A 15,368-nucleotide genomic window follows, 5' to 3' on the forward strand; every position below is an offset into this window, starting at 1 on the left:
CACTTTATCCACTGCACCACCACAGGTCAGGCTGTACCATAGCTTTTTAATGCACTCATACACTGAGTTTCACTTGGGCTGTTTCCAGATCTTGGCTATTATAAATGCTGCCATAAACATGGGGGTACATTTCTTCTTTTGAATTAGTGATACGGTGTTCTTGGTATATATTTCTAAAAGTGGGATGGCTGGGTCAAAAAGAAGTTCCATTTTTAATTTTTTGAGGAATCTTTATACTGTTTTCCACAGTGGCTGCACTAGTCAGTATTCCCACCAGCAGTGCAGGAGGGTTCCCTTTTCTCCACATCCTCAACAGCCTTATTCTGTGTTGTTATTTAATGAGCGACATTCTGACTGGTTTGAGGCGATATCTCATTGTGGTTTTAATTTGCATTTCTCTAATGATTAGTGATTTTGAACATTTTTTCATCTGCCTATAGGCTATTTGTATGTCCTCTTTGGAGAAGTGTTTATTCATTTCTTTTGCCCATTTTCGATTGGATTATCTTCCTGCTGTTGAGTTTTACAAGTTCTTCATAAATTTTTGATATTAACTCCTTATTAGACGTGTTGTCAACTATGTTCTCCCATTGTGTGGTTTGTCTTTTTATTCTGTTCATACTCTCTTTAGCTGTGCAAAAGCTTTTTAGTTTTTTATAGTTCCATTTGTTTATCCTGTTCTTTATTTCACTTACCTGTGGAGATAAATCAGCAAATATTGATATATTGCTGTGAGAGATGTCAGAGAGCTTACTGCCTATGTTTTCTTCAACGATGCTTATGGTTTCATGACTTACATTTAAGTCTTTTATCAATTTTGAGTTTATCTTTGTGTATGGTGTAAGTTGGTGGTCTAGTTTCATTTTTTTGCATGTAGCTGTCCAATTTTCCCAACACCATTTGTTAAAGAGGCTGTCCTTACTCCTTTGTATGCTCTCAACTGCTTTGTGAAATACCAATTTTCCATAAAAGTGTAGGTTTATTTCTGGATTCTCTGTTCTGTTGCATTGATCTATATGCCTGTTCTTATGCCAGTACCAGGCTGCTTTGAGTACAGTGGCCTTGTAGTATAACTTGGTATCAGGAAGTGTGATACCTCCCACTTCACTTTTCTTTTTCAAGATTGCTGAGGCTATCCGTATTCTCTTTTGGTTCCATATAAATTTTTGGAATATGTGATCTATATCTTTGAAGTATGTCATTGGTATTTTAATTGGTATTGCATTGAATTTATAAATTGCTTTGGGTAATATAGACATTTTAATGATGTTTATTCTTCCTATCCATGAACACGGTATGTGCTTCCACTTGTCTGTATCTTCCTGTTTTTGTCTTTTTTTAAAATTAATGTTTTGTAAATCTCCAAGTACAAGTCTTGATTCTCCTCGGTTGAATTTACTCCTAGATACTTTATTTTTTTTGTTGCAATAGTGAAGGGGATTGTTTCCTTAATTTCTCTTTGTTGGTGTATAAAAATGCCTCTGATTTCTGAGTATTAATTTTATACCAAACCACCTTTCCAAATTCATTTATCAGGTCCAGTAGTTTTTTGACTGAGACTTTAGGGTTTTTTATGTACAGTTTCATATCATCTGCAAATAATGATAGTTTTACTTCTTTTCCAATTTGGATGCCTTTTATTTCTTCATCTTGTCTGATTGCTGTGGCTAGGACTTTTAGAACTATATTGAATAAGAGTGGTGAAAGGAGGCACCCCTGCCTTGTTCCTGATCTTAAGGGATTGCTTTTAATTTTTGCCCACTGATTATGATATTGTCTGTGGATTTATCATAGATGGCCTTTGTCATGTTGAGATATGTTTCCTGTATTCCCACTTTGCTCAGAGATTTGATCATGAGTGGGTACTGGATTTTATCAAATGCTTTTTCTGCATCTGTTGATTTTATCATGTGGTTTTTCTACTTCCTTTTGTTTATGTGATGAATCACATTGATTTGTGACTTTTGTACCAGCCTAGACTTCCCAGAATAAATCCCATTTAGTCATGATGTATTATTTTTTTTCATGTATTGCTGGATCCGGTATGCTAATATTTTATTGAGAATTTAGCATCTACATTTATCAGGCATATTGACCTATAATTTTCTTTGTGTTTTTTTGTGAACCCATTCATTATTTAATAAGATGCTATTTAGTTTCTAAGTGTTTGAGTATTTTTCAGTTTTTCTGTTGTACTTGATTTCTAGTTTATGACATTGTGATCAGAGAATATGTTTGATATGATTTCAATGTTCTTAAATTTGTTGAGACCCCTTTTGTGCCTTATCATGTGGTCTGTCCTAGGGAATGTACTATAAGCACTTGAAAAGAATATATATTATGCTGCTTTTAGGGTAAAAGGTTCTGAATATATCTATTAAATCAAGTTGATCTAGTGTGTCCTTTAAATCTGCTGTTTCTTTGTTAATTTTTTTCCTTGATGATCTATCTAGTGATGTTAGTGGATATTGAAATTGAAATTGAAATCCCTTACTATTATAGTATTGCTGTTGGTCTTGCTATTTATGTTCATCAAAGCGTGCTTTATATATTTAGGTGCTCCTATATTAGGTACATAGATATTTATAATACTTATATCTTCCTGTTGGATTGCTCCCTTTATCATTATATAGTGACCTTCTTTATCTCTTACTATAGCCTTTGTTTTAAAGTCTATTTTTTCAGATACAAGTATTGCTACCCCAGGTTTTCTTTCATTTCCATTTGCATGAAATATTTTTTTCCAACTGTTTACTTTCAGTCTATTTGTATCTTTTGTTTTGGGGTGTGTCTCTTGTAGACAGCATATATATGGGTCCTGTTTTCTTATCCATGTAGCTACCCTGTGTCTTTTGAATGGATCATTTAATTGATTTACATTTAAGGTTATTGATATGTAGTTTATTGCCATTTTATTCTTTAAATCTACATTCCTCTTTTACTATATTTTCCCCCCCATTGGTTCTGTTTAACATGTCTTGCAGCATTGGTTTGGTTGTAATGAATTCCTTGAGTTTTTTTTTTTCTTTTGTCTGGAAGCTTTTTATTTCTCTTTCAATTTTAAATGATATCTTTTCTGGATAAAGAAGTCTTGGTTGTAGGCTCTTGTTTTGCATTACTTTAAATATTTTATGCCATTCCCTTCTGGCCTAAAGTGTTTCTGTTTTGAAGTTGCATGTCATCCTTATGGAGGCTCCTTTGTAGATGATTGACTTTTTTTCTCTTGCAGCTCTTAATATTTTTTTTTTTTATCTCTTAGCTTTGGTATTTTAATTATGATGTGTCTTGGTGTAGGTTTCTTTGGGATTCTCTTTAATGGAATTCTCTGTGCTTCTTGAACTTGTGTGACCTTTTTCTTCATCAATTTAGGGAAGTTTTCAGCTATGATTTCTTCAAACAGGCTCTCATTCTTTTTCTTGTTCTTTAGGAACCCCTATGATGCGGATGTTGTTTCTCTTTATGTTGTCACAGAGCTTTCTTAGAGTTTCCTAAGAGTTTTTGAGTCTCTTTTCTTTTTCCTGCTCCACTTCCATGCTTTTGTTTATTTTGTCTTCTAATTCGCTGATTTGATCCTCTTCTTCATCCAGCCTGCTTTTAATTTCTTATAGTGTTGTCTTCATTTGTGACATTGTATTTGTCGTTTCTGACTGGTTCTTCTGTATTTTTTCAATGTCGTTTTTGATGTTTCTTATCTTTATTTAGGTGCTCATTGTGTCCATCCATTGTTGTTTAAGATCTTTTTTTTTTCTGTATTTTTCTGAAGCTGGAAATGGGGAGAGACAGTCAAACAGACTCCCGCATGCGCCTGACCAGGATCCACCCGGCACGCCCACCAGGGGGACGCTCTGCCCACCAGGGGGCGATGCTCTGCCTCTCCGAGGTGTCGCTCTGCCGCAACCAGAGCCACTCTAGCGCCTGGAGCAGAGGCCAAGGAGCCATCCCCAGCGCCCGGGCCATCTTTGCTCCAATGGAGCCTTGGCTGCGGGAGGGGAAGAGAGAGACAGAGAGGAAGGAGGGGGGGGGTGGAGAAGCAAATGGGCGCTTCTCCTGTTGCCCTGGCCAGGAATCGAACCTGGGTCCCCCGCACGCCAGGCCAATGCTCTACTGCTGAGCCAACCGGCCAGGGCCTGTTTAAGATCTTTGAGCATTCTAATATTCATTATTTTAAACTCTGCATCTGGTAGTTTGGTTATTTTCATCTCACTCAGTTCTTTTTCTGGGGATTTCTCTTGTTGATTCATTTGGATTGCATTTCTTTGTTTTCCCATTTTGTCTGTATATACAGTCTTCGTTTTGGTGTTTTTGTGAAGCTTGCTATGTCTAGGTTTGGTATTGTCTGCCTCCAATTTTCAGTTGTGTAATTTCTAGGTCTTTCTGGGTTGTCATCAGCTGTTGTTTGTAATCTGCTGTGGGCTACTTATTTGCTATCACTGTTCTTTTTGCTGTTTGTGACAGCATTTTCTATGTTTTAGCTGGGTCAGATGTGAGGGGCCCTTCCTTAAGCTTCCACTCTAACAGGGGTTGTTAGGTCCTGAACTGGCGGTTTCCATATCTGGCTGCTGAATGTGCTTGCCCTGGACCTCCCTGTCTGGGGGCTGGTGCAGATTAGTGGGGGTCACTGCCTATGACTGGTTCAGTAGGGTGTATTCATTGGTCCAATGGGTGTGGCACCTGTGCTCCTGTTGTGTGGTCTGTCCACTGGCCTGCTGCCACTGTTGCTCCCTGGAGTGTTTGGGCTCAAGTGCTGCCAGTGCCAGTGGGTACTGCCTCCTCCGCTGCCCTGGGCAGGTTCCCACTCACTTGTGCGGACCGCTTCAGTGACTTCTCCAGTCTTCGCTGCTGCTGAGGGCGGGCCTGCATCGCAGGCAAGTTTGCGCATGGGATTGGGCCTCTGCAGTGTCCTCTGTGGCTTCTGCTCCCGTGGGTGGCCCCATGCACGCCCACTTGGACTGCTCTGGGACTGTCTCTGCCTCTGCTGCTGCCAAGGGCCAATCGTGAAACCGGGGGTTCTCCACGTCGGCCTAGACTGTTACATCCCAGGAGACAGACCACAGCAAACCCAAAGTGAATTTTATAAGTTTTATTGCAAACCTGCACAGGGACTGCAGGCAACCCAAGCAAGGGAACACTGCAGCCCCGAGCTTCTAAAATGGCTCCTTTTTATAGGGTGGCTATCTAGGCTGAGTAAGCAAGCAACGTTTACAAGGGCAGGAGAGGTGCAATTAGCTGACATTGTTCTTGGCTAAGTCTCTAGGGTAGGGGCTTCCTTGATCTGGGTACATAGAGTTCAGTGGAAAATATTGCTACATTTTTAATGGTTGTTTATCTTTTTTCCTCCAGCCATGTACTGGATGTACTCAGTTTTCATGGCTAGTGGCCTGCACCGCTTGTCCTAAGATTCCCCCATTTTCTTCTTACTAGTTCAAATCATTGAACTTTGGTATTGCGCATCTGAACTGGGTATAATCTGGTAGTGCTGAGCTAAGACCATAAGTCTTACAGTATCTATTCTTTCTCGAACAAATGCTGTGTTGCGACCGCAACAAACTGGAACTGGACCCCAAAGTGTTGTAATCAATTTAGGTTTTATACACTGGCCAGTGATTAGCCTACTACGCCTCTCACAATGGTCAGCGATGAGCTCAGGGGGAGAGGGGTATTTATAGGCAAAACCTACAAGGTTACAATGTTTTCAGTACGTTTATACAATATCTTTGCAAAAGTATACAAGTACACACTGTTCTAAGATAATAAACTACCTTCCTGCAATATCTGCAGGGCTGACACACAAGGAATGCATCCTGCCTTTGCTAGCAAGATTAGATTTGCTGAGGCTCATGAGAATTTTCTACTTTAGCTATAGCTATAAGCTGATTGGGTCAGGAGTCCTCCCTAGTATGTGCTGGCATGCTAATAGTGTGCCCTTAGTACTACAAGTTTTACGGCTTGAATTCTCTTTTATACATACTGCGTGAGGCAGTTGATAATACATGGACCAATGGTAACCCCCCTAGTATAAGCAAAACGAGGAGTCCGGTAAGAGCAGTAAATAATATAGTGAGCCAAGGGGATGAAGAGAAAAAATTCTCATACTAATTTCTTTCTGCTTGCATTTTTCTTTTCTGTACTAACCTCCTACAACTTGTACAAACCTTCTGCAGCTTATATAAACCTTTAATTTTTATGAACTTATTTATTTAGAAATAACTGGCTTTGTAATAACTTACTTTCTCCCTTTTTCGTTCTAAAGTATTTCTATACCTTATACCTTTTATTACCAAAACTATAATTTTTTTTAGTCAGAACTCTTAATTTTAAAAATCTTAACCTGGGCCCTGGCCGGTTGGCTCAGTGGTAGAGTGTCGCTCTGGCCCCGGGTTTGATTCCCGGCTAGGGCACACAGGAGAAGCACCCATCTGCTTCTCCACCCCTCCCCCTCTCCTTCTTCTCTGTCTCTCTCTTCCCTTCCCGCAGCCGAGGCTCCATTGGAGCAAAGATGGCCCGGGTGCTGGGGATGGCTCCTTGGCCTCTGCCCCAGGCGCTAGAGTGGTTCTGGTCGCAACAGAGCGACACCCCAGAGGGCCAGAGCATCGTCCGCTGGTGGGCAGAGCGTCGCCCCTGGTGGGTGTGCTTGGTGGATCCTGGTTGGGCGCATGCGGGAGTCTGTCTGACTGTCTCTCCCCGTTCCCAGCTTCAGAAAAATACAAAAAAAATAAAAATAAAAATAAAAATCTTAACCTTTACCTTTAGTGACAACTAAGATGGTAATAAGTAATTTTCTTTAAAGTATACTTCCTCTTGGAGGTGTCCTCCCTCTAAGTAGCTAGTATTTATAGGTTAATTGTAAGTACACATATATTTTTCATTACCTTGTAGCTTCCCTTCTAACTAAGAGACTTATAGTAGTACATGTATTAACTCTTAGACAACTTGTTCTGGCTTTCTTTTGACCTTAGTTTCCCTCCCTCCCCAAAGTCTAATTAAAAGGAGGTCCTTAGTGAGTTTCTCTAGGCATTACCTATGTGTGGACCAGTCAACTTCTGGTTTGTGGCTGAAGTAGGGCATGCTGTCCTTCTCAGGGTCAGCTTACAAGGGTTGGCGGCGTCAGTCTCCGCTGTCCACAAAGGTGTCTCTGCTGGGACTGCAAGCTTCAGCCGGCTGTGGTGGACCCAGGCAGATATGCCTTCTACCTTGGCAGTAGTGGGAGTGGTCAGGATCATGGTGTGTGGACCCGGCTACGTGGGAGTCAGTCCTTGGGTGGTGCACTTCTTTACCTAGACTGAGTCTTCATGCTGGAAGGGATGTATTAGGTCTTCTGGCAGTGCTGGAATCACCTCTCAGACAGTTTTGGACAGCCTGCTGAGTAATCTGTAGACCCTGTAAGACTCAGGGGTCCCTAAATTTTTTACACAGGGGGCCAGTTCACTGTCCCTCAGACCATTGGAGGGCCACCACATACAGTACTCTAGTACACTGACTACTAATGTAAGAGGTACCCCCATGGAAGTGCGGAAGGGGCCAGACAAATGGCCTCAGGGGGCTGTAGTTTGGGGACACCTGCTGTAAGTACTTAAGGAAGGAGTGGTTATTTAATTTAGTTGTTTTATTTCCTCTCTGAGTTTTGGTAGGAAGGGAGGGAGTCTCCTAAACATTATCTCAAAAGGAGTGAATTCTTCCCTGTAGGGGGTGTACCTCACCCTAAGGAGGGCTAAAGGGAGTAAGGTGGGCTACTTTCTACCGGTTTAAAACAAGTTTAAAGTTTCTTTTAAGATCTGATTCATGTTTTCTACCTGTCAATTACTTTAGTAAAATTTATTTCTAAACATTCACCTGGGAAAGTTTTCTTTCTGTTTTTCTTTATAATTTCTTTTCTTTGCTTAATATTTATTTGGGTACAGACTAAACACTTAGAAATTATGCTTTCTCTATTAGATTCTAAGTCTGACTTTTCTAATTGGTTGTAAAAAAACCCAAAAATCTTTGGCAACCTGGGTTTTAGAAAAGTTACTAAAATTTCCTAAAACCCTACTGGTTTAGGGCTACCTTATTGGTAGCATCATCAGCTGCTTGCTTGGTTTTTCTTGAGAGTTTCTATGGAGTCCTCCTCTCTAGGTGGCCTGGACAGTGGATAATGACCACTACTTCAGGAGAACAGTCTCCTGCATTCTCCGGGGTGAGGGTTTGAGCCTCACCTTCTCTGGTTCTTAAGCCTTCTCCTGATAGCCCCTCTTTGACTGTGCCTGTCTTAGGTTGTTCCTGCCTTTAGGAATCTTACTCGTCTTTGTCTAACAAGCCATCTTAGGGGCCAGAGTTATTTATGGCCATGAGAGTGAGGGAGGAGCAACGTCCCTTCCAAAATGCTTAGTTTTAGCAGCCGATGTTTCTACCTAATGAAAAACTTATATTTCTTTTCTAATTCTAGAGCTGAATGCTATGTAAAGGCTAGGTTGACTGCCCTAGTATCTTCTGGCTCCTCTAAGTCTAGGGATGTATAGACTCTGTAAGCTTTCTATAGTCTAAGAAAGCTGTGGGGGTCTCCTGAGGATCCTGAATAACTTATGACACCTTAGATAAACTTATGGTTGTTTTTCAGAGTATCTTCTCTGATTCAGGCTAACAGAAACTGGTGGAAAGTGTAAAAATTTCTTCACTTGCTTGGGTGGTGGGGTCCCGCCTAGGCTAGGCAATTAGAAACATTTTCTCAAGGTGGTCTCAGTTGTTGTAAGTGGGGCAGCCTATGTACAGTACAGATTTCTAACAGTCCTGTTCAGGTTTGAGGCTCCTCTGAGAAAAGGGGGTTCTGAGCTAATTCTGTAGGCCACTTGGAAAAAAGAATTTAAACTGTTTCTTATTTTCTCCTTCCTTGACTATCAGCTGTAATTGAACTATTGTTCTTATGCTACCTTAAATCAGCACCCTGCCCTTTAACTCGGTTGGAACTATGGAGGGCTCTAATCTATGACATTTCCATAGGAAATATTAAGTAAAACCTGAGCAGTTTCACCTCTGCACTTTTCCTAATGTACTTATTTACTTAGCTGATTAACAATTGCAGTTTGATAGGGTGGTAAGTCAGGTGAGGTTCAGGATTATGTCTCTAGAGTTCTCTTTTCTACCTATTATGTTAAGAATTCTTCTATTAAGCTAACCAATAGTAATATTTGTCACTCTGGGTTTTGTGACCTACTATTGAACAATTAACAATTACTGAATTATTACATATTCTCTAATATTTAAACTAAAATTTTAACATCACAGGCTATGAAATAGCAAATGAAAAGGAGAATTAACAAAAGACTATTGAAATAACATATACATTTCTAACATAGAAAATGTTTTTTACAACAACAGATCCTTGGTACAAAAAGGAAGTCTTTGTATTTGACAGACTATTCAGTTCTGTATGCTTATTATTAGTACAAATTTAGTATGATTCACAATAAGAGATTATAAACTACTATCTCTAATGAACTACTGATTTTCAGAGAAAAATAAGGAATGGTCAAAATGTAGTTAATATTTTGTGACTTCCCAGCTGACAAAGAGATGCTAACCCTCTTTTTGATCTATAGAGCTTTACAACATTAAGTCATTATAAGGGTTGGGGTAGTAAACTAAAAAAACACACAATTTTATAAACTTATTTTCTTAACAGTGGGGTATTCTAGTTTACTTAAGGTCCTCAATTTCCTCAGGGACATAGTAACCTTATAATTCCCTGAGGACCTTTTTCTTATAATTCTTGACTATTATGGCTAAAGCAGTGGCTTTAGAAGGGGCTGTATTCCCTAAATCTTCTCCTCGGGTCTGGCTCCAGGTAGTAGGTGGGGATTCCCCGGAGCCAAAGCAGAGGAGGGCAGGCACCTGTAGCAAGGTGATGATAGCCTCTAGCTTACTGCGCTGTTATGTTTTGCCTGACTTAAGCAGTGGCTCAGCCCTTGAGCTAAGAAAGGGGTTTCTTTGTTATATACACTATAAGGGAATCAGTCAGGGTGCCTGGGATTCCTGATGCCCAAGGGGGAGGGGCAAGTGCCTGAAACTGTGAGGGGAGCCTGCCACTTTTTTTTTTTTTTCCTTTTCTCTGCCGCTTCTCCTGCAGCCAGCTGCCTTTTCTTTCTCTACCTCTGCTGCCATACTGGGCTACATACTGACCGTTCCACCTGCCTGCGGGTGAGTGCTGGTGATAGTACGCTAGACTCTCTATGTTTTCTATGGGTCTAGCAATCCGTGGTTTGGCCAGTCTGCTCTTAAGTTGGCCATTTCAATTTACAGAGAGTTCTCAATGTATCTTCTTAATATTAATTCTTACCCTTTATTTTCTAAATGGGTAAAATTTCTTTGGGTCAGTAGGTGAATATCCGAATATCTGAAACTAGTTTCTACTCTATACTTCCTCCAATACTCTCTTATGTCTTTAGCTAGTTCCTATAATTTGTGGGCTTGTTTACAAATTTCTCTTAATATAGTTCTTAAAAAATTTCTTAACATAACCTGGTCTTCCCGTGGCTATGTCAATCTACACATCTATATATGGCATCTGGTCAGGGTGCGGGACCCGATAGACATTTGCCCTGACAGCAAAGAGTGTGGGTAAATTGAAAGTGCCCTCTGAGGGCCACCCTACACCAAAGGTTGGCCATTCTAGTTCACAAAGAGTCCACAACGTGGTGGAATCAACAGGAGTCCTATAGTCTCGTGCCCTGCGAGAGAAATCAGAAAAGTTATCAAGCAAGCACTGAAGAGGCGCTAGGGCAGCAGATTGCCCCTGACCCATGGCCCTTGACTCTCGAAGGAATCCTGTGAGGAAGCAACGGGCGAAGCAGACAAACAAACCAAATATGCACACGAAACAAACAAAACTTCTAAACCAAAACCAAAAGGGAGAAGGCAGGGTCCTGCGTTCCCCGACCGACCGGGTGGGGAGAAATCAGGTGGCGTCCCGCCTGCTCCACTACACCCTTTTCTAACCAGAGCTCTGTTTCCAAATATTCAAAGAGGAAGCTTCCTTACCAAATAGTCTCGAGACTCCAAATGTTTCGAATCAGCCAAATTCAGTTTCCAAACGGCAACTGCCAGAGGCTGGCCAGCTACCAACGTCTGCTGAAGCCCACTCCGTGAGGAGGGATCTTACATGGCCAATCTCACTGGGGCCTCCATATATTACATCCCAGGAGACAGACCACAGCAAACCCAAAGTGAATTTTATAAGTTTTATTGCAAACCTGCACAGGGACTGCAGGCAACCCAGCAAGGGAACACTGCAGCCCCGAGCTTCTAAAATGGCTCCTTTTTTAGGATGGCTATCTAGGCTGAGTAAGCAAGCAACGTTTATACGTGTGGGAGAGGTGCAATTAGCTGACCTTGTTCTTTTTTTTTTTTTTTTTTTTGTATTTTTCTGAAGCTGGAAACGGGAGAGACAGTCAGACAGACTCCCGCATGCGCCCGACCGGGATCCACCCAGCACGTCCACCAGGGGCGATGCTCTGCCCACCAGGGAGCGACGCTCTGCCCCTCCGGGGGGTTGCTCTGCCACAACCAGAGCTACTCTAGCACCTGGGGCAGAGGCCAAGGAGCCATCCCCAGCGCCCGGGCCATCTTTGCTCCAATGGAGCCTTGGCTGTGGGAGGGGAAGAGAGAGACAGAGAGGAAGGAGGGGGGGTGGAGAAGCAAACGGGCACTTCTCCTGTGTGCCCTGGCCGGGAATCGAACCTGGGTCCCCCGCACGCCAGACCGACGCTCTACCGCTGAGCCAAGCGGCCAGGGCCTGGGGTAATTTCTTTTTGCTGGTGATGTTTTCAGGATAAATGTTCACTTTAGATTTCTGGAGTGACTCAGCCCAGGGGTGTCCATCCTCAAAGTGTCTCCCCCTATGCCTCGGAGACCACTCTCCCCTGGCAACTCCAGTCCTCGCAGCTCTCCCTGCTCCTGGAGCTCAGGGAAAGTGGCTGTGACTGAGGTTCTTTGTGCAGTCCCTTTAATATGAAGCCTGGTTCCGAGAGTTCTGCCTCCTCTCAAACAGTATCTAGGCTCTTTTCTCAATCAAATATAGTCCATAAGCCTCTTCTAGGCTCTAAGGCTCTAGTCTGGGATTTCGGTTTTGGGGCTGAGGACCCACAACTCACTGGGAACCCTGCCCATTGCAAGAGTCCCTCCCGGCCGCCGCTCACTCCTGGGAGCTGGCAGCCCTTTTTGCATCTCCACCTTTCCTACCAGTCTCAGTGTGGGTTCTTTTGTGGTCCTTGGCTGTAGAATCCTCTTAGTTGAGTCCAATGTTGGTGGTCTTTGAAGGTGAGTGTTCTCAGAATTAAGTTGTAATTTACCTTGGTTCTGGGAAGTGGGATTTGGAGCATCTGCCTACTCTGTGGCCATCATGTCTCCTAGAGTGACCCTTTTTAAAACAAAAATCAGATCGTTCTTTCTCACAATACTCCTCTTTGACTTTCCAACCCATCCAGATTTTTTTTTAAACTGAGTTATAATTTACCTACCATAAAATTCATCCTACCATAAAATTCAGTTCTGTCTGGAATGCTCAGTTGGTTAGAGAAATGTCCTGAAGTGCATAGGTTGCCATTTCAATCCCCTTTTAAGGCACATACAGAAACAGATCAGTGATCCTCTGTCTTGGCTCTTTTCCTTCTTCTCTAAAAATCAATAAAATAAACATTTAAAAATAAAAAAAAAACAAGGGGGAAAAGGTGTACAATTGAATGTTTTTTATTATATATACAAGGTTGTGCAACCATTACCAATATCTAATTCTGGAATGTTTCCATCACCCTACAAAGAAACCTTGTGCTCATTAGTAGTCGCTCCCTATTCCCTTTTTCACCCATCCCCTGGCAACCACTAATCTATTTTCTATCTCTGGATTTGCCTATTATTGGTATTCCATATAGGTGGGATCTCATATTAGGCTTTTATGTCATGCTTTTTGACATGTTTTTAAGGCTTATCCATGTTGTAGCATGTATCAGCACTTCATTTCCATTCAGAATTCTTTTTAAAAATTTTTTTTATTAATTTTAATGGGGTGATATCAATAAATCAGGGTACATATATTCAAAGAAAACATGTCCAGGTTATCTTGTCATTCAATTACATTGCATACCTATCACCCAAAGTCAGATTGTCCTCCGTCATCTTCTATCTAGTTTTCTTTGTGCCCCTTCCCCTCCCCCTCTCCCTCCTTCCCTCCCCCCATCCCCCATAACCACCATACTCTTGTCCATGTCTCTTAGTCTCGTTTTTATGTCCTACCAATGTGTGGAATCCTGCAGTTCTTGTTTTTTTCTGATTTACTTATTTCACTCCATATAATGTTATCAAGATTCCACCATTTTGTTGTAAGTGATCCGATGTCATCATTTCTTATGGCTGATTAGTATACCATGGTGTATATGTGCCACATCTTGTTTATCTAGTCTTTTTTTTTTTTTTTTACAGTGATTAAAGCCTTTAAGCAAACTCTTGGCCAATACAGCAAGAATCCATAAAGAGTAGTGTCCTTAACAAGTTCACCATTCAGAATTCTTACAGTACACTGTAAGGTTCTATACAACTGGGTATCCCTACCTGACCCACTATTACTTTCCCCCTTGCGCATTGTGCTACTGCCCTACTAATTTCCTTGCTATTCCTCAAAGATAGCAAGCATGTTCCTGCCTCAGAATTTTTGCTATTAATGCTCTTCTCCTCTTACAGTCATGTGGCTTGCTTTCTAACTTCCTTAGTTCTTCATTCATGTCATATTCTTAGTGAGTTATTTCTGAACAACTCTATTTAAAAATGGCAGTCCTTCCATTCTTATCCCCAGGACTTTGTCTGTTTTTCCTGTCTTATTTTTCTCTCTAACGTTTTCCAGACTTATGCTATCCAAGCTATATTTTGAAATTGGGTACTTTGGCAACAAATATAGCTTTGAGTTAAGTATAGAGAGCATGGGGAGTTGAGAGGGTTGAGAGTTTGGATTGGTATAGTCGTGAAGTGGAAAAGAAGATGTATTCATTCAACATTATTAAGCTTATGTACCAGATGTGTCATTAGTACTAAAAATATGTACTAAGTGCAGTGGGAAAATCATCTGGAGAGCTTTCTCAGAATTTACAAACTTAGCTTCACTGTTGTTAAGGGCTTGTCTGAATCCCAGTGACTGTGAGGTAGGCATGCGTAATTTGAAAAAGCTTTCTGCAGTATTGAAATGTTCTGTGTCTGGTGGCTGTGGAACACTTTAAATATGACTAGTGTCCCTGAGAAACAATTTTAAATATCTAATTTTGATTCAGTAGCAACATGGGGTTAATGGTTATTGTGTTGGACAGTGCACATTTACTCAGCATATTGTGAGATAAGTCTGATAATAGAGCCATGTACTATGGAACGTAGGGTTCTTTATCTTACCTGTTTCACTGGTGCATGTTACAATTCACATATGTAATAGGTACTGGGCTTTAGAAATGAACTGGTGAATGATGAAGAGGGAGAAGCCAAAGAGAAAAATGAAAAATTTTAATGTTAGAGAGTGTTAGAAGCACATATGGTAGTGTTATTTACATATGGAAGGAATAAAAATTTTGTTATTCTTGACCCTTTCTTTTTCTTTGCATTCCAGGTTGCCGTCTGTAATTTGGCTTCTCTTGCCCTGAATATGTATGTCACGCCAGAACACTCGTATGACTTTCAGAAGTTGGCTGAAGTCACCAAAGTCATTGTCCGAAACTTGAATAAAATTATTGATATTAACTACTATCCTATCCCAGAGGTATGAATGGATATCTCTGTTTTTCAGTAATTATTGAAATCCAAGGTGGGGGAGTTTATCACAATATTCCTGCCAGCATCATTTAAATTGTTGTCATTGGAATGGTGTGAGAAAACAGATTAAAAGGAGGGTGTGTTATTTTGTCACAGAATGTTGCTTTTTCTGTTCAATAATTTCTCTTTCTTCTCTTAACCTATTGGCATAAAGGCATACTTATCAAATAAACGCCATCGACCTATTGGAATTGGGGTACAAGGTCTGGCAGATGCTTTTATTCTGATGAGGTATCCTTTTGAGAGTCCAGAGGCCCAGTTATTGAATAAGCAAATCTTTGAAACCATTTATTATGGAGCCTTGGAAGCCAGCTGTGAACTGGCCAAGGAGCATGGCTCATATGAAACCTACGAGGGCTCTCCAGTCAGTAAAGGAGTAAGTATGTGGATAAATTTTTTTCTCTTTTGTTCATTCTGTGGGCCTCACTCCTTGGCACTGCTGGATGTGTTCTGTATGTGTGGCCCACCCACTGCCAAGTGTCCCCTCAGTCTCCTGTACCCTTCTCCTGTGGTCCCCTTTCCTCTTTGTGAGCTTGACCCTCTATAACAGGGGT

The 15,368-nt window shown here is 41.2% G+C and overlaps 1 protein-coding gene across 1 annotated transcript in view; it reads left to right on the top strand.

Annotated features, from left to right (window-relative positions):
- RRM1 (ribonucleotide reductase catalytic subunit M1) overlaps positions 1–15,368 on the top strand; it is a 75,478-nt gene that overhangs the window by 40,119 nt on the left and 19,991 nt on the right. The window contains exons 13-14 of the mRNA XM_066250762.1: positions 14,612–14,761; positions 14,969–15,190. Of these exons, the coding sequence (XP_066106859.1) occupies positions 14,612–14,761; positions 14,969–15,190 (372 nt within the window). The remainder of the gene's footprint in view (positions 1–14,611; positions 14,762–14,968; positions 15,191–15,368) is intronic.

This window comes from Saccopteryx bilineata, chromosome 1, assembly GCF_036850765.1.
Source record: "Saccopteryx bilineata isolate mSacBil1 chromosome 1, mSacBil1_pri_phased_curated, whole genome shotgun sequence".
Classification (NCBI taxonomy): Eukaryota; Metazoa; Chordata; class Mammalia; order Chiroptera; family Emballonuridae; genus Saccopteryx; species Saccopteryx bilineata.